We start from the raw sequence: 22,910 nt of genomic DNA on the forward strand, positions 1-22,910 counted from the left end.
TAAAACCAAATATATTTTAATCATTACGTCCTTACTAAGGATGCGTCCATAGCATCAAGATAACATTTGCATTAATAACATCGTCTAAGTGAGTGCTCTCAACACATAGATTGGTGGAGTAATGTCTTTCATACATCTTATTGGATACTTGAACACATCTTTTCAGTATTCTAACTACTGGTTGAACTATACCCACAGTGGTAACTACGCTTCCCTTGATAAAATGATACAAATGAATGAGAGAGAGAGAGAGAGAGAGAGAGAGAGAGAGAGAGAGAGAGAGAGAGAGAGAGAGAGAGAGAGAGAGAGAGAGAGAGAGAGAGAGACAATATAATAAAAGACACGCGATCAAGCTGTCAAAGGCACTAGCGGTATTGTAGAAAATGATGTCCCCGACGCCGACTCCATCGAAGAAGCTAAACACCATCACACTTCTCAAAGTATTACGACATTTTGATGAAGGACAATGCTGAAGGTGGCGGTTTCCACACGTAGCAATGCGCAAAGAGCAGGAGGAAACTTGAGAGTGAAAGCACATTGGGCCTTGTTGAGGTTAGTAAACAAAAATGCGTTCTGCGCAGGCGATGTCTATTTAACCTGGTAGGAATTGATGACACAGACTGCAAACAGCCATCATCAGTGACTCTCATATCAACAGGTTGATCCCAGTATCATCTAGTGACTGGTGTTCAGCTAATGCCCCGGTATCAAGTAGTGACTCCCAGCGCCCGTTCGTTGGCCGTAACAGCTTCAGTTAGTGACTCCCAGCGTTAACCAGTGACGACTACTACTCCTCCTCCTCTCCCACTCTCAGCATTAGCTCGTTGCATCTATCGTCAGCATCACTGGTTCCAGAACTGGACTGTTTAGCGGCATTCAGTTGGGGATGGCAGCGTGTACCTCTGTAAGAAGAGAAGATCAACATCCATTAATATCATGCCTTCTGTGTCAACACTGATTCCATAAGCAATGGATGTGTTGCTGTGTTATTGAGTAAAGGAACTGTTTGAATCTCCCTACCTTCTCACTGGGTCATCTCACGACTGAAAAAGATACCTATTCTTTTTTTCCCCTCACCAGCAGTGTTGGGGATAATAACTAACGAAGAATCACATCATACGTCCTCACCTTATGGAAATGGCCAAGCAATTGTTGTAGAGAGAACCATGTTTCATACCTAAAGCCCTCACAATGCAAAGTATAGTCATGTGATGCGAGACTCTACAAGGTGTACATCAAATTTGTTTAGACTGGAAATTAAGCTACTTAAGGGAGTCAAGAACAATTGTGCCGCTGACATCATGATCATTATCTGACAAAACATATTCATAATCTACATTCTTTTTTCTTTTTAACTCAGGAGATGATAAAAGAATTAAAATATGATATTTTAATCAGCCATGTAAGTACAAGTCTTTTTTGGGTCAAATTTCTGTCTTGTGTTTATCTCTTTTAGTGATAATCTTTGTATGTGATAACTCCAATATTCTAATTGAATTTGTCATGTATATCATTGGTCCTCCCATCATCAAATATCCACTTTTGTGTTTTCAGTGATGAAGTTCATAAATTTCATCATGCTTTGTGGTTCAATCAGGCTTTTATTCAGGAGCCTCACAAAGCCTATACTATCCTGTTTTTTCTTATCCTAATCTATATAAATCTGGGATGATTTAAGGTCGATTCTAAGGCTAAGACCAACTAAAATTGTTTTTTGAGCCATGGAAGGGAAAGAATAACTTAATCCTGCTAGTAAGAGTTTCGGAGGACCGTCAGTCGTGTTTGTGTCATCAGTATAATAAAGATTATTATCGTCATGTCCTGTTCATGTATATGGTGAAAGAGGTGTTCAAATAAGTTTCTTAAACAGCAAGGGAAGCTATATCTTGGGGCTCATTCACAGAGGTTTGTCCTCTTAGTGTTTTACCTTGATCAAGGGACTCATATAATACCCAACTTTAACCAGGATTTCCTTTAAACAATGATTCCCTTTAAGCTACGATTCCCTAAAGGCTTACCCTGACTTAGAGCTAAGGATGGCATAAAGCCGCCTCACCTGCGAGACGGAGAATTCTGGCTGGTAGTAATCAGAGACGGTGACAGTGCCGGCCTTGACATCTTCCACGTCCACCTCTCGTATCACGCGGAAGTTTACACAGGTGTCCTCCTCAGTCAATTCCTCGATGTAGAAGGAGACCAAGCTGCCATCTACCTCGTAGCGCTTTATGTTCGGGTCTTCTTTCACAAGTTTCTTCAGATCCTCTTTCTCGGGGATGTAGCCGGAGATCAGATCAACCTGGATGATGGCCATGTTGGACTTGCCATCAGGGAGGCGATAGGCAGCGCAGGCTGTGATGCGTTTGGTGACGCACCTGCTATCAGGGGCTGTGTTGGTGTTCACCGTCAGATAAAAGGCATCATTTGGCTCAGCCTCAGGAATGTTGTACCGAAGAACGGCCTGGAAAGACGTGAAGGTATTAAATAACTTTATGACGCTGGAGACCTCAGAAGCAGTTGCTTTTCCTAAGAATATATACATATAGTAAGAGCACCTCTCGGGTCTTGATTTTGAGTATACTAGTAATCTCTTCTTTTTTATTATTAAATTTACCTGGAGAACAGCACATCCTTGACCTTCCATGTTGATAGAGACGCTGGTGGGGAGTGTAGGAAGTGTTACCAACTGCTGCAGGAGTTTGTTGTCGTCTGTGACAGTGAATGGGTGGGTCAGCCCAGTGGCTGTCACTGTTGCCACCACATTCAAAGGGCCCTGGTACAAGTGGGACTCATAGACAGCCATAGCCTGGAGGGCCACCACTGTGTCCTGGAGGTGAGGAAGGAGAAAAAGAGATATAGAGACGATGAAACATGTCACTGTCTAGTTAAGGAGTTACCAGAATAAATATGATGTTAAAGGAAAAGAAAAACAATCGGAGAATTTCTCTCTCTGCTTTTCGTTATTTGCTAGATGCAGTTAAAGAATAATTCATCCAGTCCAAGAATTTGTGTTTTATTCATATTCCACCACCAATTTACTCTGACGGTCATACCTGTGTAGAATGAAATCCTCCTTGACCGTTCCTTTGCACGGTAATCCATTTCACCACCTTCCTCGCCTGCTGCTCGTACTTCTTGGGATCCTGAGCCATCATGGCCAAGATGGCATAACCAGCTGTCTCTACTGCCACAGATTTACTCTTTCCTATCAAAAAAAAAAAGTGTTAAAGTTCACAACATAGAAATATTCGTGCTTACTGTTTGCATTGCTAAAAACCAACCTTCTTTCAAGGAAAATTTGATGAATTTATGCTCTTAACAGACTCATAATGCAGATATTTTCCTAATATATATATATATATATATATATATATATATATATATATATATATATATATATATATATATATATATATATATATATATATATATATATATACTGATAGGTAGATAGATAGATAGATATATACATATTTTTTTCATACATATTCGCCATTTCCCGCATTAGCGAGGTAGCATTAAGAACAGAGGACTGAGCCTTTGAGGGAATATCTTCACCTGGCCCCCTTCTCTGTTCCTTCTTTTGGAAAATTAGAAAAAGAAACGAGAGGGGAGGATTTCCAGCCCCCCCCCCCCCTCCCTCCCTTTTAGTCGCCTTCTACGACACGCAGGGAATACGTGGGAAGTATTCTTTCTCCCCTATACCTAGGGATGATATATATATATATATATATATATATATATATATATATATATATATATATATATATATATATATATATATATATATATATATATATATATATATATATATATATATATAGACATTAAAGAAATTAGTCGGATCTCCTCATGAGTGTTGGAGGAAAGTAGGTACTATAAAAGTCTATCCTCATGTGCTGGTCTCCATTCAGAAACTGCAAGAAGCAGCAGCCAGATGCAAGTCACATTACCTTAGGACGAAACTGATTATAGTCCCATCACATGGCATTATTGGAATCCAAGGCAACATACCTGGTCCCTTTGGCAGTTCCCAGTAGGTCGAGTTCTTGGCCACAATGGCTTGGTCGAGGAGCTGTTGGAGTACTGTCTCGCCCTCAGGCAGACGACCCAGGGACAGAGCGTAAGCCTTCAATGCCAGCGTGTAGGGGTCCTGGGAAGTGTCTGCCTTCAGACACTTGGCAGCCGCTGACACATTGCTGCTAGTAGGGGCCTCTCCAGCCTCCAGGAGGGAGATCATCACGTAGGACGTCAGGGGCACGAGAGAGTCGCTGCCAGCTATACCTCCCTGAGTTGGAGAGTTTTGTATGTTTACTTAGTTCTTAATCGTGCTTTTGTGGATAATCTTTCACTGAGTTGAGAAATCTGATCTCCTAGAACGTGCAGCAGGAAATTTTTAAGGTGTATAGATATGCTAACACGGGGAATTGGTTGACTTACGTTCGTCATATCGTATGTAATCTCAAGCTCTTTTGATATTCGAATCCTTAGAGATTTTAGAGTAATGAAGATTATTTTTTTTTAAAGAAGCTTACCTTCAATCCCTTGTGCAGGAGTTTGCCGACAGATGGGAAACATCCGTCCTTCTGTTGATGTGACTTCAGCCAGTTGCCAGTCACGTTCAGTCCTTCCTCATCAATCTGAAATGTTCAGACGTCAAGTAATGCCAGTTCTTTAAGGGGTTTCTGACTTTGAACGTTCGTAGGTAAATGTTGATCTGTGGTGTAAGTCAGATGCATTTCCTGGCTTTCTGTCTGTCCTCCTAGTGTGATCTAATGACGTCTGCTGATAGGTATCATTTAGCTGATGTTGTTGCACTGCAGGGATATGCAGCGCCACAGAAAAAAATGCTTGGCTATCTAAATGTGCAGGAAATCCCAGTACTGTGTCAACAAGACATGTTTAATGATTCTATTCCAGTGATTAATGAACTGCTTCCTTGTAGAGCAATAATGGATGGTCTTCAGAATGGTCTGATGAAAAGATATTGAGGACATTTCTCAACTAGGAATTTACAAGTCTGTCAGTTTCTCTGGATGTTTTTGCAATTATCTACACATGTATTTCACCTTGTGTGTGTGTGTGTATTATATATATATATATATATATATATATATATATATATATATATATATATATATATATATATATATATATATATATATATATATATATATATATATATATATATATATATATATATATATATATATATATATATATATATATATATATATATGCCCGAATATTCTTCACTCTGTCTAACGCTCATTTCCTTTCTTTTAGTCTTTTTATCCATCCATCACATAACTACAAACATGGTGCAGTGCCTAAGCTGACAACTGTATAAATAACTATTTATAAATCTATCTAAAGATCTCTCTAATACCTTTCCCGCCTCTCCAACTATCGGTCTACCTACTACCTCTCTTTACCTGTTCCACTTCTCTCCCCATCTGTCACTCACGACTCCAGATTAAGGTTACTAAACGTAGCAACAGCATCTCTGCTCACCAGGATATAATCCCGTGCTTGGGCGAAGGACTTGAGCACGAAGGCTGTTAACCAGGTGGAGCCGGAGTCATCAGCGTTCCCGAAGGCGCTGTAGGAACCGTTGTCGCGACGATACAGAAGCTCCCGCTGGTAGCCTGGGAAAAAAGGATATCACGTTAATTCATGTTAGGGACGCTGTGCCAATGCTACCACTGACGATGAATGATATCCCTGCTTGTAATACCATTCGTTATCGGTGAAAAGAGACAGAGCATCTTCTCGACCTAATCACTGCACATACTAGTAACTGTCTCACGTATATAACACTGACACTCTGTTCTTCATAATGCTGCTGTAATAAACACAGTGCATTATGGCTATCCAGCCGTCTACAAAGTGCAGGGAAATGGACACGCATCTCTCTCAGAATAGGTGATTATAGTGAAATGGTCTGAATCTTGTTCACATGTATGTGCAAGACGCATGCTGTCTGTCTGTCTGTCTCTGTCTGTCTGTCTGTCTGTCTCTGTCTGTCTGTTTGTCTGTCTGTCTGTCTGTCTGTCTCTGTCTGTCTGTTTGTCTGTCTGTCTGTCTGTTTCTCTCTCTCTCTCTCTCTCTCTCTCTCTCTCTCTCTCTCTCTCTCTCTCTCTCTCTCTCTCTCTCTCTCTCTCTCTCTCTACATATCTTGTTTGATGTCATCAAGGTCCTCATTACCTGTTTTCATGAAGTTGAGGAGCTTCTTGGTACTCTCTGGGGTGGTCTGGTTGGAGGCTTTCAGGTACTGCATGATGAAGATGTTGGGGGCGAAGTTAACCATGTTCTGCTCTCCACACCCGTACGGCATACGGATCAGGTGCCCAAGATTCTGGGGAAATGACAGTCGATTAAACTCTCTGAAGCCAGGTAACACACACACACACACACACACCCACTCATGTATATATATATATATATATATATATATATATATATATATATATATATATATATATATATATATATATATAAGTATATATATTCCTATGAGTCCACGGGGAAAATGAAACACGATAAGTTCCCAAGTGCACTTTCGTGTAATAATCACATCATTAGGGGAGACAAAAGAGAAAAAATAACAGTTAGTTGATATACAACGAAGAGAAGTAGCTAGTACGCCATTTGATAAACATGTGATTGTTCAAGACAGATAACGATCGTATCATAAACTTATTATGTGGACAAGAAAGTGAATTGTTTACAATTTTTATCAACGATAAAATTTTCCAATTTGCATAGACCTTCACTGATATCAAGGCTATAATTCTTTGTGTATTTGATAATAGAAGATTCAATAATATTTCTCGTGGTACTGGAATTATTTAATAACTGAGATGGCATTACTCCAGTCCATACAATGATATTAGTTAAGGTCTATTCAAATTGGATAACTTTATTGTTGATAAAATTCGTAGACTATTCACCTTTTTGTCCACATAATCGCATGTTTACTAAATGGCCTCCTAGCTTCGTCTTCTCGATGTATATCAACTGACTGTTATATTTCTCTCTTGTGTCTCCCCTGATGATGTGATTATTACACGAAAGTGCACTTGGAAACTTAACGTGTAGAAAGTGGTTATACAACAGAAATGAAAGGAGAAAATAGGAGGAGAAAGAGAAAAGAAAAACAACAACAGAAAGACGAAAGAAGTGGGAGAAGAGAGGGGGGAGATAGAGAAAGGTGGGCCAGGGAAAGGTAGGATGGGCCAGGGAAAGGTAGATTGGGCCAGGGAAAGGTAGGATGGGCCAGTGAAAGGTAGGGTAGGCCAGGGTAAAGTAGAAGGATGAGGCGGTATATATAACCATGCAAAAAAATAAAAATTCCTTAAATTAAGGGAGTTAGCCCCAAGGGTATAATTTGGGAGTATATCATACATTAATTCCCCAGGTCCCTCCTAAATCAGGGCTATGGTATACGGGGCCATGCAAGACTCGTAGCCTCCATCCCGCACTCCTATTAATCGAATACTGAAGGATCTGCGCTTTTGAAGTCTTGCCTTCTGAGCGGTATTTGTGATAACACATCCATTTCCTTGATCTGTCATAGAGGTCTAGGTGTATGTGTGTGTGTGTGTGTGTGTATGTGTTATGTCTCGAAAGAGTGAATGGGGGCTGGTAGTAGAAAGAGATCATCATACCTCGAGGGAGAGAGCCAGAAGATCTCCCACGGCTGTCACCCATGAACGTTCCGATCCCTCCACTATTCCCGAAGGCGTCGCCAGCTCCCACGATTCCAGAGTATCATCACCGGTCTCAAAATCTGTAGGAAGAAGAGGAAAAGGTTTACCCATTCACTTCTTGGATATAATGTTATCGAAGAGGATGTGAAACCCCGTAATCTTAACCTTATATTCGAGCTGCATTTGTTACGTAACTTTCTTATCCTGACCAATTACTATGGGTAGGAACACACGTGAATTCCTATCTAAAATGTTTAGGGTCACCGGACGCACCTACCAGTTGGTAAGAGAGATGGAGGCCTGAATGCCAACGTATACACACATGCAGTTGCCCCATTCCCTGCCTTGGAGTGCGAGGTGAACATCTTAGTCTTGATGAGGTAAAAAGAAGGCTGCGTTAGCGGAAGAGAAAGGAAGGTGTAAACTTTACCTATAACCCCCTGTTAAACCTAACGAGTGTCAAGGTAATTGGGCCTCGTTCTGAGTCTGGAAATGTTGGGTTTTCAGTAGTTAGAGACACCTCCCCCCCCCCAGTCATAGCAATGGGTTGATTCCTTAACAACTGAGGTGGTTAGTGACTTATCTAACGACCTAATTTCTTGGAGGTGATGGTGCTTGAGATTTCTAAGTGGAAGGTTAGGAGCGAAAACCACTTTAAGAGTAACGACATCCTTGATAAAGTCTCACCTTTGGTGCAGATGTACTTGGTCCAGGTCTTCTCTCTTAGGAAGCCCTCAGCTTCAACCTTGATGGGTTTGATCAGGGCATCTCTGGAGGGATGAGAAAGCAATGAGTAAAACCCATCGCCTGTATCAAAAAAAATATATGCTACAGAAGAAGCCAGAGGTGTAGCAGCGTGGACCAGGCTCCTATACAAGGGATGATCACTATAAGAGGAAAACTTCACCTCGTATTTTACTTTTCATGATTATGAATATTACTGAACGTGTGAACTACGAGAGATGATAAAGCAAGTTCATGGGAAATAATCATGCTTGTGAAACTGCATGTTTTTGTCTAACGCCATCTGTCGTCTAAACAGAAAAAAAGAAAAAACACAAGAACAAACGTAAAATTGATTTTGAATGTTAATTGGATAGAATATCTTACATCCTTAGGAACCTGGCTTGCCTCAGTTAGGCTTTTTTGATACTGGTGATAATCATTCTACTGGTATACATTTCAAACTTTGATAACAAGGAGTTTTGTTCTTCAGTTTTTCCTCTATCATGACTTGAATGATTAAAAAAAGATTCACTAATGTACAACATCAATTGTCTGCTGTCGTAATTAAGCTGTAACGTTATTATTCTCTGTGAGGGGGAATCGCATTATGTATAAAGACTGGGAACACAAAAGTCACTGTTTGTGACAGACCTTCTGCTGATGGATGTGTCTCCAGAGCCGCATGCTTCTGGAAACTGGTGGTCCACGAAGGCAGACACTGTGAGGTTGACGTCCCCAATCACTGAAGGCTTGATCCTCACTGTCTGGACGACCTTGTCATTTGCTGGTACACAGGCACTGCGCTTTCCACGGGTGCCCTGGTAGGCTGCGTCTTCCAGGATCTCATATTCAGAACTTTCCTCGACCGTCACAGTCACCTTGAGGACGACAGATAGAAGAAAACATGAACATTTCAAAAGAACATAGGGATGAGTCTTTCTAATATAGGTTATAAGACAAGCGAGAGATAAGCTTAAATCGGACACAGGATATCAGTACATCCCCTTCAGTCAGTTAGTTGTCTTAAACACATAACTGTACTTCTCGTAGAAGAACTGGTGTAATTTAGATGTGTTGAAATAATATATTCATAATCATTGTGGACATCAAATAGCTGTCTACATCATACGTTGCAGTGTAGAGGGCTTGGAGCTCGGTTATTGGCTGTTTTGAAAGTTATACAGGAATTAGTTGCGACTTACAGGTATCGACTGGCCGAGGTAGTTGAAGACAGACATCTTGACAGGGAGAATCTCGCCCCGCTTGACTGTGGGAGGGAGGGTCAGGTCGACGAAGAAGGGAGTGAAGGTAATGATGGTCTCCCTGTCGGACAATCCTACACCCTTCTCTGGATGGGAACACACAGCTTTACCCACCCACTGGGTAATGGTGTCCGGCAGGGTCAGCTCCTGGTTGCTTACACCAGAGGATCTGTTCATAATATATATCACCATTAGTGGAGGCTTGACCGGTTACTCAGGACATTCTTAATAACCAAGTTGAGGAGGAATATTCTGATGAGCAAGAGGTCAATAGTATTAAGCTAAACGACAGCACAAATGATTTACTGAAAAGTAAAGAAAAATATATGTCAATGAGTGTTTTTATCATAATGTACCGCTATATAAATTCAAAAGTACTTCAGGGATGTGTTTATGTACAGACTTCAAAAATAGTGTAACGTAAATAATGTCTAGAAAACTGGAGTTCAGTGCTATAGGATACATGTCAAGAAGTTTTGTTATTTCTCTGTAACGAAAGGAGTCGGAAACTTCAGGGATACCTTAATATCAGGCCACGAATTTCTACGAACACAGATAGCTGAACAGGTTAGCTCATGAAGCTACTGCTAGGTTTTGGACGTGGCGAAACTTGCAAGAAAGAAGGTAGGATGGTTTACGCTTCCGAAACAACACACAACATTCTTCACTTAGGTTTGATTATTCAGTGAGTTTGTAGCGGTTAGATGAGAGACGCCATGGAGCTCTGCCGAGATCGAATTACTTTTGAAACAAGTTTATGCATGTGTCCTGCGTGTGGGAATGAAGGCCTTGGAATATATGTGTGTGGAAACTAAAAATGTGTGAAAGATATCAAACACTCTGCTCAGTATTTGAACGCCTATGAATCTTACAGTAAAATACAAAAAGAGACTATGAGTTAATATATATATATATATATATATATATATATATATATATATATATATATATATATATATATATATATATATATATATATATATATATATATATATATATATCATACCAAGTCACTGTCTTCCGCGTTAGCGAGGTAGCTCAAGGAAACAGACGAAAGAATGGCTCAACTCACCCACACGCGCATGTATAAACATAAACGCCCAGCACGCACATATCAATACCAATATATTTCAACGCATGCATACACACATATATATATATATATATATATATATATATATATATATATATATATATATATATATATATATATATATATATATATATATATATATATATATATCATACAAGCCTCCCACAGCCAGGATCGAACCCAGGACCCCTGTGGCACAGGGGTCCTGGGTTCGATCCTGGCTGTGGGAGGTATGTATGTTCTATGAAGGTGCGCGTTCACATGCACTTTATTCGTAGAGAGAATGGATGTGAGGAATGAGGTCTTTTTCTTCTCCTGTTCCAGGCGCTACCTCGCCGACGCGGAAAACGGCGAAGCAAGTATATCAAGAAGTACCCATCGAGTCTTACGGTAAAACGACGAGGTCCCAGAGCCAGGTCTCAGGGAAGTTGGTCCTAGGCGCGTCCACTTGCTCGGCGCTACCTTCCCTCTGGTTTTCATCTAAGTCATCGACGAAAGAAGACTGGATGTCAGGTGAAGGCGGCGCTGCACCCCCACCCGCGCCGGCAAAACCACCACTAACGGCAAACACTTGAAAGTAACGCTCTGAAAGGATAAGGTGGATATTCACAATTCTTTTTTCCATTGCAGACATGACGGCAAACATTATAGAAATAAGAAATACTTTACACATATGGGCAAACACGTACGCAAGTCTAGTTTTGCATATGCCAGCATTAAACAAATTGCAAATGCACACACGCACACAAACACACACACACACACAGACCCACACACACACACACACACACACACACACACACACACACACACACATGTTCATACCTGGTTCCTCTTCACAAGGTCTTGTCTCCACGGTCAGGTCGGTGAAGATATACATGCCAGAATCCTGGGAACGAAAAAAAAAGAAAGATTGGATGAGTCACTTGCTACAACTTGTTATGGTGTAAAAGATTGATAATAGCCGAGTGGCTGAATATACCCACCTCCCACGCAAAGGGGCTGTAGTTCTAATGCTGCTTTTGGAGAATTTGTACAAACTGGAGAGGAAGAATTACAAACGCGAACGTAACTCAACTGTATGTTGGAAATAGTCAGTATGGAGTGTGGAAAGTGGTTGATATAGAGTGTGGCCCGGAGATACCTGGGCTGGTTAACTCCTCTACATATGAGGAAGTGAAGGATGTGGTTAAGAATATCAACAAGAATAAGAGTTTTACCGAAATATGGCTTAATTTGTTGGCCAAGTTATCTATATTGTAGTCTGTGTATCTCTTGAATACGTTTAACATGGTCTTTATGGGTCACTGCTACGAGGTGTTATGGCGTCGTAGAAAACAGGTAGCGATAGTCAGATGATGAATGGGAATATGGTGAATATAAAGGAAAAAACATCATGGATCCATCAGTCAAAACTTATCACGCACTGTTGTCGAACAGACTGAAACTGTGGTGTGATCTTGGTCAATGCTAAAATCTGGGGGTACAGGACACAGAGGCTGTGCTGAACTTATGAGGTGGCCGAGGTTGGTCATTGTTTAGTGCCAAGTTCAAGAGGAAAAGAGGGTAAATGTGTTTCCTGTTGAGTCTGAGGAAAGCTTACGATGAGATCCTTCGGGAAAAGCTTATGAGACACCTAAGAAATGTCAGTTATTAGTCTACGGTAGGAAAGTGATTTTCAGCAATTAACATTACGCGTTAAGTGTAGAAAAGAATATCCTTAGATCAGCGCTTATCTAAGCATCCACAAGAGGGTACGTCAGAGAGCTCCCAGCTTCTGCGTTGTCATCTGTGATGTACATGGATCAACTGATAAAGATGTTGAGGAAATCGACACCCATGGATAACTCTCTCAGAGGATCCCAGACTTCTTTTGTTTTTGGTCTATGGATGATACCGTTACCCTGGCAACGTGAAATGTGCTCTTGAGGAAACTTGGTGTATTGCCAAACAATTGTGCTGAGTTCGGGATGAGGATGAATGAAATCAACATATTTGTTGTTGTTGATGATTGATGATGCCACAAGGACTATAAATAAGTTATAGCCAGGAATGGTAATATCTTGGGAGCTAGGTGCACCGTTGACGGCAAGATGGATTCAGCACTATCGCTGCATCTAGTCAACGGCGCAGCCTTAGTTGATATAGATCGTCTCTGCTTTATGCAGTAAATACGGAAATGCCATCCACACATAAGAATAAAGGATTTGATACTGAGGCCCTGTTCATTACGACCATACTATTCAGATATATGATTAAGCCACATATTCGGTTAGAGTTAATTAGAAAGTGTTGTAACAGGTCCCTACGTATCTCAAAAGGCGACTAAAAGGGTCAGGAGCGCGGGCAGTTGGAAATCCTCCCTTACAGTTTTACTTTTCCAAAAGAAGGAACAGAGGAGGGGCCAACTGAGACATTTTTCCCTTAAGTCTTAGTCATCTTTTCTCGTTAACGCGAGAAATGGCGAATATTGCTATATCTTTTCTTATCTACTAAGCTTTATCCTAGGGTTTTCATATAAGCTATATAAGAAGAAATTTAGGGGTTGACTTACATCAAACATTTTGAGAGCATCCACGTAGTCGCTGTAGTAATTGCTACGAATTACCACGGGAACTATACCTGAAAGGGAATTCAGATACCAGTGAGAATACAGGCAGAAAAGAAGGTTTCTATATCCAGGTCACATTAAATACCACACGTTCGTTTGCAGTCAATTGTGAAATAAATATAGCCTTAGATTTCATCCTCAAATCACTCACAGTCTGCCAGAATATTTCGTTCGCGACTCAACTTCGCTTACCTAAAAGTCTTTGGCATTAATGATACATCAGAATATCTATTTGTGTCACCTTGATGAGAATGAGAGGGGAAAGAGACTGGTCATAACTGGTCCATGCTGTCTCCATTCCCCTGCTGCATTTTCAGAGTGAAAAGGCTGTGTGCTTTAAGGGTACAGAGGGAGGCAGTCTATGTGGGTGAGTACGGCCAGGAACTGTGGTTTTCGTGGATATAAGGAACGAGACACATCAGGCCTGAATGCCAGACGTCTGCTGGAGGAAGTTGCAGAGGATCAAATGTGTTTATCGAAAGAGGCTCACCTCATCTCAAATCTCACATATTCTCTCTCTCTCTCACCCCACCCCCCCCACACACGTTTTTATTAAGTGAAATTGTGGTAACTATAATAACTAAAGTTGATGCAAACGAACCATGCAAAACATAGAACATTGTTTCAGCACATATCTATCCCTGCTCTTATCCCAAGTGGATCACATCCTCACTCATTCTGTTCCTGTTCTCTTGCTTGTGATCTTAAACATCACCGTGGCTGCTGAGCTGTGAGGAGAACCTGGATCAACTAACCTGTCGACGCTTCTTGGCGAAGAGCTGCTTTTTCCTTTTCCTCCTGGCAGTATCGGTGAGTGTCAATCTGCGAGTTGAGCCACCGGGGGATGTTGAAGCCATTCACGAAGGAAAACAATTGGTCCAGGGTAATGGGATCCGGTTCTTGGGAAAGGAGTTCAGAGCTTCTGTCCACTACACCTGGGAAGAAGATAAGCCTCTATATATATATATAAAAAAAAAGATAGAGAGAGGCTCTTTTCCACTGGAATTTGTCCTAAAAGGGCCGGATGAGTCTTACCAATATATATATATATATATATATATATATATATATATATATATATATATATATATATATATATATATATATATATATATATATATGTAACACGACGTCTAACACTAGCAATATGTGAAGTAATAGACAGCTTTTTCCCATTATTAAATTTTCTTTTCTAACTCGCATTAGTAAGTGATAACACGCGTTTTCCCTTCAGTTAAGCATACTTAAGCTCTCAAGCATCATAAACTTGTTTCGTGCACTTACCAAGACTGCATAAGGAGTTCGGCTCTGACGTGAGTGCCAGCGAGGCCTGTGCCCCTGGCTGAGCCTGAGCCACCGACCAGGTGAGGCTGACGTCGTTATTGAGACACTTCTCCACCTCCAGCTCTCGTACGTCTGACACCACCTCCCCGTCCTCACGGGTGTACCACACCAGCACCTGCAACACATGACAAAACCTCATTACACCTGCATCTCAACAACTCCTGAAGCAGGAAGTATGATATATATATATGTATATATATATATATATATATATATATATATATATATATATATATATATATATATATATATATATATATATATATATATATATATGTATGACCTGTTTTTGTATGTACAACATCATAACATTTCTTCGACTTACAAACTCACAGTGGACGAGGTCAGCTCCCTGTGTAGTGTGGAAACTCCATAGAAATTCCATTCCTGGGTCAAGAGAGCTTATGTATGTATGTATGTATGTATGTATGTATGTATGTATGCATGTATGAATGTATGAATGTATGTATGTATGTACGTATGTAAAGCAACAACCGTCCGTGAGTATACTACTACACTGACTCAAAAGTGTAAATCTGATTCATGTAATCGTCTTACACACTGAGCACCAGGACTGGTTTGGCTTGCTCTTCATCTCATTAGAAATATGGTTTTCCTTCCCGTATCTTTCCCGAAAATAGCCTGGACAGTACTGACCTTACGTTAACCATCTCCTACATACGAAGGACTGGTCTCAATATGCTCACAAACCTTAGCTTTAGGGGATGTTTTCGGAGGAAGGTTTACAGCGATGTTCAAGACTCCTCTCACGGTGTTCTCAGGAGGTGGAGGTAGTGGCTCCACCAGTTCGTCGACGTTGAACGGCAGTTCACCACTGGTGAACTGATACTCTTTCGTGCTCGTGTGCTGGACCTTCCCTCGGGAAATGACCTGGAGGAAGAATTCCGAAGATGGATATTTCAAAGGCCTCAACTGGTTCGGCAGAGAGTATTACCACCATCATCTAACATGCAATAATTACGTGGATTTAACGTGATCTTTCATGGATGAACGTCATAGCAACGACAGCAGTTTATGGGACAAACGTACACAAATATGGACAGAGAGACAGATAGATAATCAACACACACACACACACACACACACACACACACAGACAGACAGTAACTTACCTGGACTGACACAAATGCCGACTTTTGGTTGGTGGCAGAGAAGAGCACAGGCAAGATGTGTTCCTGTGATTTACCCGCCACACACTTAATCTTCCCTTCGGGGGCTTGGATCAGCAGGGAGGAGTTGGAGGGGGAGTAATAGTGTTCCAGGGTCTTAGAGTACTGGGAGTGTTGCAAGTTAGCTCGGCAGTTCAGAGTCTTCATCTGAGCGACAAGAAAAGTAAAGGTTTCATAGATAACAAAATATTAGCGTTTGTCTGATTCGTATTTACATATGACGGGTCTTTACCTTAAAGTCTTTTTTGCTCATACGTTGTAAAGAATATGTCAGGATGTATCACCAAGATATACAGATTTATCTTGTTCGTACATGTCTATAAAATGTTATCTGGTGAATGACACTGTCACACGCCCTCGTATCATCTTAAAGCATTGCTGAAGTTTAGGTTAGGTGATGATGAAGTCTTGAGTAGTTATACTTACGAAAACCCTGTTAGTCTTATACGATGGAAGAACTGCTGTGAAGATGCCATCTGGGGGAGTGGTCATGTTGTTACACCGGCCAGCTGCACACACTTCCATGGGGACATTAGCTGCAGGAGAACCATCTGGCAGCTGGGCTCTCAGCTGGAGAAAGCAAGGTACTCATAAACACCCAAGAAAGCCATGTAGTGGTTAAGGTCACAGTTTCTTATGGAAATAATGTATATATATATATATATATATATATATATATATATATATATATATATATATATTTTTTTATACTTTGTCGCTGTCTCCCGCGTTTGCGAGGTAGCGGAAGGAAACAGACGAAAGAAATGGCCCAACCCCCCCCATACACATGTACATACACACGTCCACACACACAAATATACATACCTACACAGCTTTCCATGGTTTACCCCGGACGCTTCACATGCCTTGATTCAATCCACTGACAGCACGTCAACCCCTGTATACCACATCGCTCCAATTCACTCTATTCCTTGCCCTCCTTTCACCCTCCTGCATGTTCAGGCCCCGATCACACAAAATCTTTTTCACTCCATCTTTCCACCTCCAATTTGGTCTCCCTCTTCTCCTCGTTCCCTCCACCTCCGACACATATATCCTCTTGGTCAATCTTTCCTCACTCATTCTCTCCATGTGCCCAAACCATTTTAAAACACCCTCTTCTGCTCTCTCAACCACGCTCTTTTTATTTCCACACATCTCTCTTACCCTTACGTTACTTACTCGATCAAACCATCTCACACCACACATTGTCCTCAAACATCTCATTTCCAGCACATCCATCCTCCTGCGCACAACTCTATCCATAGCCCACGCCTCGCAACCATACAACATTGTTGGAACTACTATTCCTTCAAACATACCCATTTTTGCTTTCCGGGATAATGTTCTCGACTTCCACACATTTTTCAAGGCTCCCAAAATTTTCGCCCCCTCCCCCACCCTATGATCCACTTCCGCTTCCATGGTTCCATCCGCTGACAGATCCACTCCCAGATATCTAAAACACTTCACTTCCTCCAGTTTTTCACCATTCAAACTCACCTCCCAATTGACTTGACCCTCAACCCTACTGTACCTAATAACCTTGCTCTTATTCACATTTACTCTTAACTTTCTTCTTCCACACACTTTACCAAACTCCGTCACCAGCTTCTGCAGTTTCTCACATGAATCCGCCACCAGCGCTGTATCATCAGCGAACAACAACTGACTCACTTCCCAAGCTCTCTCATCCCCAACAGACTTCATACTTGCCCCTCTTTCCAAGACTCTTGCATTTACCTCCCTAACAACCCCATCCATAAACAAATTAAACAACCATGGAGACATCACACACCCCTGCCGCAAACCTACATTCACTGAGAACCAATCACTTTCCTCTCTTCCTACACGTACACATGCCTTACATCCTCGATAAAAACTTTTCACTGCTTCTAACAACTTGCCTCCCACACCATATATTCTTAATACCTTCCACAGAGCATCTCTATCAACTCTATCATATGCCTTCTCCAGATCCATAAATGCTACATACAAATCCATTTGCTTTTCTAAGTATTTCTCACATACATTCTTCAAAGCAAACACCTGATCCACACATCCTCTACCACTTCTGAAACCACACTGCTCTTCCCCAATCTGATGCTCTGTACATGCCTTCACCCTTTCAATCAATACCCTCCCATATAATTTACCAGGAATACTCAACAAACTTATACCTCTGTAATTTGAGCACTCACTCTTATCCCCTTTGCCTTTGTACAATGGCACTATGCACGCATTCCGCCAATCCTCAGGCACCTCACCATGAGTCATACATACATTAAATAACCTTACCAACCAGTCAACAATACAGTCACCCCCTTTTTTAATAAATTCCACTGCAATACCATCCAAACCTGCTGCCTTGCCGGCTTTCATCTTCCGCAAAGCTTTTACTACCTCTTCTCTGTTTACCAAATCATTTTCCCTAACCCTCTCACTTTGCACACCACCTCGACCCAAACACCCTATATCTGCTACTCTGTCATCAGACACATTCAACAAACCTTCAAAATACTCATTCCATCTCCTTCTCACATCACCACTACTTGTTATCACCTCCCCATTTACGCCCTTCACTGAAGTTCCGATTTGCTCCCTTGTCTTACGCACCCTATTTACCTCCTTCCAGAACATCTTTTTATTCTCCCTAAAATTTACTGATAGTCTCTCACCCCAACTCTCATTTGCCCTTTTTTTCACCTCTTGCACCTTTCTCTTGACCTCCTGTCTCTTTCTTTTATACTTCTCCCACTCAATTGCATTTTTTCCCTGCAAAAATCGTCCAAATGCCTCTCTCTTCTCTTTCACTAATACTCTTACTTCTTCATCCCACCACTCACTACCCTTTCTAAACAGCCCACCTCCCACTCTTCTCATGCCACAAGCATCTTTTGCGCAATCCATCACTGATTCCCTAAATACATCCCATTCCTCTCCCACTCCCCTTACTTCCATTGTTCTCACCTTTTTCCATTCTGTACACAGTCTCTCCTGATACTTCTTCACACAGGTCTCCTTCCCAAGCTCACTTACTCTCACCACCTTCTTCACCCCAACATTCACTCTTCTTTTCTGAAAACCCATACTAATCTTCACCTTAGCCTCCACAAGATAATGATCAGACATCCCTCCAGTTGCACCTCTCAGCACATTGACATCCAAAAGTCTCTCTTTCGCACGCCTGTCAATTAACACGTAATCCAATAACGCTCTCTGGCCATCTCTCCTACTTACATAAGTATACTTATGTATATCTCGCTTTTTAAACCAGGTATTCCCAATCATCAGTCCTTTTTCAGCACATAAATCTACAAGCTCTTCACCATTTCCATTTACAACACTGAACACCCCATGCATACCAATTATTCCCTCAACTGCCGCATTACTCACCTTTGCATTCAAATCACCCATCACTATAACCCGGTCTCGTGCATCAAAACCGCTAACACACTCATTTATATATATATATATCTATATATATATATATATATATATATATATATATATATATATATATATATATATATATATATATATATATATATATATATATATATTTATATATATTTTTTTTTTATTGTACTTTGTCGCTGTCTCCCGCATTTGCGAGGTAGCGCAAGGAAACAGACGAAAGAAATGGCCCAACCCACCCCCATACACATGTATATACATACGTCCACACACGCAAATATACATACCTACACAGCTTTCCATGGTTTACCCCAGACGCTTCACATGCCTTGATTCAATCCACTGACAGCACGTCAACCCCGGTATACCACATCGCTCCAATTCATATATATATATATATATATATATATATATATATATATATATATATATATATATATATATATATATATATATATATATATTTTTTTTTTTCTTTTTTTTTTTTCATACGATTCGCCATTTCCCGCATTTGCGAGGTAGCATTAAGAACAGAGGACTGGGCCTTAGAGGGAAAATCCTCACCTGGCCCCCTTCTCTGTTCCTTCTTTTGGAAAATTAAAAAAAAACGAGAGGGGAGGATTTCCAGCCACCCGCTCCCTCCCCTTTTAGTCGCCTTCTACGACACGCAGGGAATACGTGGGAAGTATTCTTTCTCCCCTATCCCCAGGGATTATATATATATATATATATATGTGGTGTCATTGCTTGTCTGTTGCATCTTCCGGCTCTTCTAGTAAAATGTCTGCTGAATTCTTTCTTAAGATCCTCCACTGAAAAGAAACTAACCTTCAGACTAAAAGGCAGGTTAGGCTTCATGAATCTGTCTTCGTAGAGTGTCTTGAAAGTGATGGGGTTGCGGGTGATGGAGATTCGACCATCAGCCTTCAGTTCGACGCCCGTACCCTCCTCGGCGACGATGGCATTGGCTGTGAGGGAGTACACGTTGCAGTCGATGACCTGCATCTCAGCTGCCGTCAACTTCACGTCCGCACAACCAAAGATCTGCAGGATGATGCCATTAGTCAATCATCTACTCTCACCTTACTGTCCTCATGTACAGATATCATCAAGAGAGCTAGATGAGGCAGGATTATACAATTAATCAATTATCTACACTTAGTTTACTGTCTTCATGCACAGATATTATTGATGGAGCTAGATAAGGCAGGATTTATACAATTAATCCATTATCTTGCTCTCACCTTACTGTCCTCAGATATCTTTGATAGAGCTAGATAAGGCAGGATTATACAATTAATCAATTATATACACATACTTTACTGTCTTCATGCACAGATATTATCAATAGAACTAAATAATGGGGGCGGGGGGATAACTATATGTATTTCCTGGCTCACCTGATCTTGTTAAACAAAATATAAAGCGTCTGATTCTGGTTGAGAAATCATTCACAGTTACATGCACTGTAATGTTTTCCATTAATTCCCTGTCAAGTTTATGACTGGAGAGAGATAAGTGTGTCCTACTTATGAACCAGAGAGAGATTCTTGCTCTTCATTTCATTAAGTTTGAAGGACAGAGTCACGGAGAACATAAACTATGAAACGATGATACGGCGAAGAGTACAGCACACCTCCACAAGGTAAAAAGGATGAGGCAAGGAGGTGCCTAAGGTACTGGTTGGCGAAGGAAACAAAACAACACATAACCCTCCCTACATTCCTGTGGCGTACAATACTGGTCACATTACTGATACACAGCCATGGGAGCGAGCACTTGCATCATCTTTCGCGTTGTGATTGTGGACATCATGTACTTTGCTTCGTCTTTGGCATTGTGATTATGGAAATCAAATTCTTTTCCTTTTGGAAAAAAAAAAGACTTAATGGTTGAAGTACACCCAGTTGTTTAGAGATTTTGATATCTCTGGAATATGTATTATTAGAAAGCTTGAGAAAGTACAATTGCATGGAAATGTTATAGACTTTGGACTTCAAAAAAAGCTATTTCTTAGAAGAAAATAGGGGTTTAGGTAAAATGACATTTATCAGACCCCATACAACTCATCTAAATAAACAGGGAATGTTCATCGTCTAACAGACTAACATATGAGAGAGTATCACTGGCTGTCGATTATTTGGCTGGCTGGCAGGGATTGTATTGGTGAGTGGATGACGAGGTTTGTAGTATAGTAGGTACAATCATTGTCATGATGGATACTCACAGTAACGTTCCTGGTGACCTCAACTCTGCATTTCTTTCTCTGGCCGTTGTCCACAGTCAGAGACAAGTTGCCCTTGACCGGCTGTCCGAAGGTGTAACTGTCAAATGTTGCGAAATTAGTTTCAGAAATAGTCATTTTACACACTCATCCACTTACATGCCCAAGCATAGATATGAACAGAAGAGCATATCTATGCGCACAAACACGCAGACACAAACAGCATCAAACAAACTGGCAAAGATCAATCAATCTATCTATCTATCTATCCATCTACATCTCTGACGTCTATTCCCAATAAGAACTCCCTCAAGGGAGTGGCCACGGCAATATAGAGTCTCCAATAATAACCAGTAAACTCCAGTGCTGCTTCTTAGCCTTTAGCGCCTCAACCTCAATAGGCCACTGGCAGAGGGCAAGTCTAGAGCAGTGTTTGCAGAGGCTCTTACCTCATGTTCCTACTAACTACTTCTTCCTAATGCTCCTGTGTCAAAATATTTGAAATATTATATACTCCATCTACTTGGCAATGATCATAATCCCGACATTACATGCTTCTCCTGAGTCGGGCAACGTACTTGGCACACACAGTGAAGGTGAACTCTTCATCAATGGCCTGGATGTAGCTGGGCGGCTTGACAGTCACCTCGAAGCGCGGCAAGACGAAGTCTTCCACCTTGAAGGATCGTGATTCGGTACTGCCATCCGGGGTCTTGACGTATACGTAGTATATTCCCTGTAGAGGATATAAATGGATGTGTCAGATGAGGTTATTCTTGGGTATTGGAAATGAGTCTTATGCAAGCGCTTAAGCGCTGTTTTAAGTGTATAGGTGAAGAATAGCACTGTCTCCCTTCCTGTTATTGCCTGTTTGTTTCTCCTCCTGCTTCTTTCTCCTTCCTACGCTCATTCCAGTTTCTCACTAGCTCACTCTTTCTCATCTCTTGATGGTCTCCTTTCCCTTTACCCATATCTCTCTATCATTTTTAACCTCTATGGTATCATTTTTTTCCCTATCGTCCTCATGATCTACTTGTCTTGTTTTTTTTTCTCTCGTTCATTCTCTTTCATTTACTCTCTCTCTCTCTCTCTCTCTCTCTCTCTCTCTCTCTCTCTCTCTCTCTCTCTCTCTCTCTCTCTCTCTCTCTCTCTCTCTCTCTCTCTCTCTCTATTCCTTCCTTCTCACTGTTCCAACCTTCATTCATCCACTTGAATTAGAAATAAGATAGACAACAGTAAGATACGAAAAAAAAAAGATTGCTTAGGCATGGTGCGTTCACGGGTCTTCGCTTTTCTTTCTTTCCCAAGTACTCCCATCTACTCTTTACTTTCCT

The 22,910-nt window shown here is 41.0% G+C and overlaps 1 protein-coding gene across 1 annotated transcript in view; it reads right to left on the reverse strand.

Annotated features, from left to right (window-relative positions):
* Positions 1–22,910, reverse strand: part of LOC139752264 (alpha-1-inhibitor 3-like) — a 66,560-nt gene continuing 43,650 nt past the window's right edge. Inside the window, exons 7-29 of the mRNA XM_071668295.1 lie at positions 22,155–22,312; positions 21,580–21,676; positions 20,181–20,396; positions 16,362–16,505; positions 15,879–16,082; positions 15,457–15,636; positions 14,686–14,860; positions 14,157–14,336; positions 13,345–13,412; positions 11,616–11,679; positions 11,180–11,375; positions 9,638–9,866; positions 9,087–9,313; positions 8,397–8,479; positions 7,668–7,789; positions 6,205–6,355; positions 5,512–5,645; positions 4,533–4,637; positions 4,012–4,285; positions 3,051–3,202; positions 2,612–2,824; positions 2,057–2,458; positions 1–902 (exon numbers count right to left, since the gene is read on the reverse strand). Coding sequence (XP_071524396.1) covers positions 867–902; positions 2,057–2,458; positions 2,612–2,824; positions 3,051–3,202; positions 4,012–4,285; positions 4,533–4,637; positions 5,512–5,645; positions 6,205–6,355; positions 7,668–7,789; positions 8,397–8,479; positions 9,087–9,313; positions 9,638–9,866; positions 11,180–11,375; positions 11,616–11,679; positions 13,345–13,412; positions 14,157–14,336; positions 14,686–14,860; positions 15,457–15,636; positions 15,879–16,082; positions 16,362–16,505; positions 20,181–20,396; positions 21,580–21,676; positions 22,155–22,312 — 3,810 coding nt within the window. The 3' untranslated portion in view covers positions 1–866. The remainder of the gene's footprint in view (positions 903–2,056; positions 2,459–2,611; positions 2,825–3,050; positions 3,203–4,011; positions 4,286–4,532; positions 4,638–5,511; positions 5,646–6,204; positions 6,356–7,667; positions 7,790–8,396; positions 8,480–9,086; positions 9,314–9,637; positions 9,867–11,179; positions 11,376–11,615; positions 11,680–13,344; positions 13,413–14,156; positions 14,337–14,685; positions 14,861–15,456; positions 15,637–15,878; positions 16,083–16,361; positions 16,506–20,180; positions 20,397–21,579; positions 21,677–22,154; positions 22,313–22,910) is intronic.

The sequence above is a fragment of the Panulirus ornatus genome, chromosome 12 (genome assembly GCF_036320965.1).
Source record: "Panulirus ornatus isolate Po-2019 chromosome 12, ASM3632096v1, whole genome shotgun sequence".
NCBI lineage: Eukaryota > Metazoa > Arthropoda > Malacostraca > Decapoda > Palinuridae > Panulirus > Panulirus ornatus.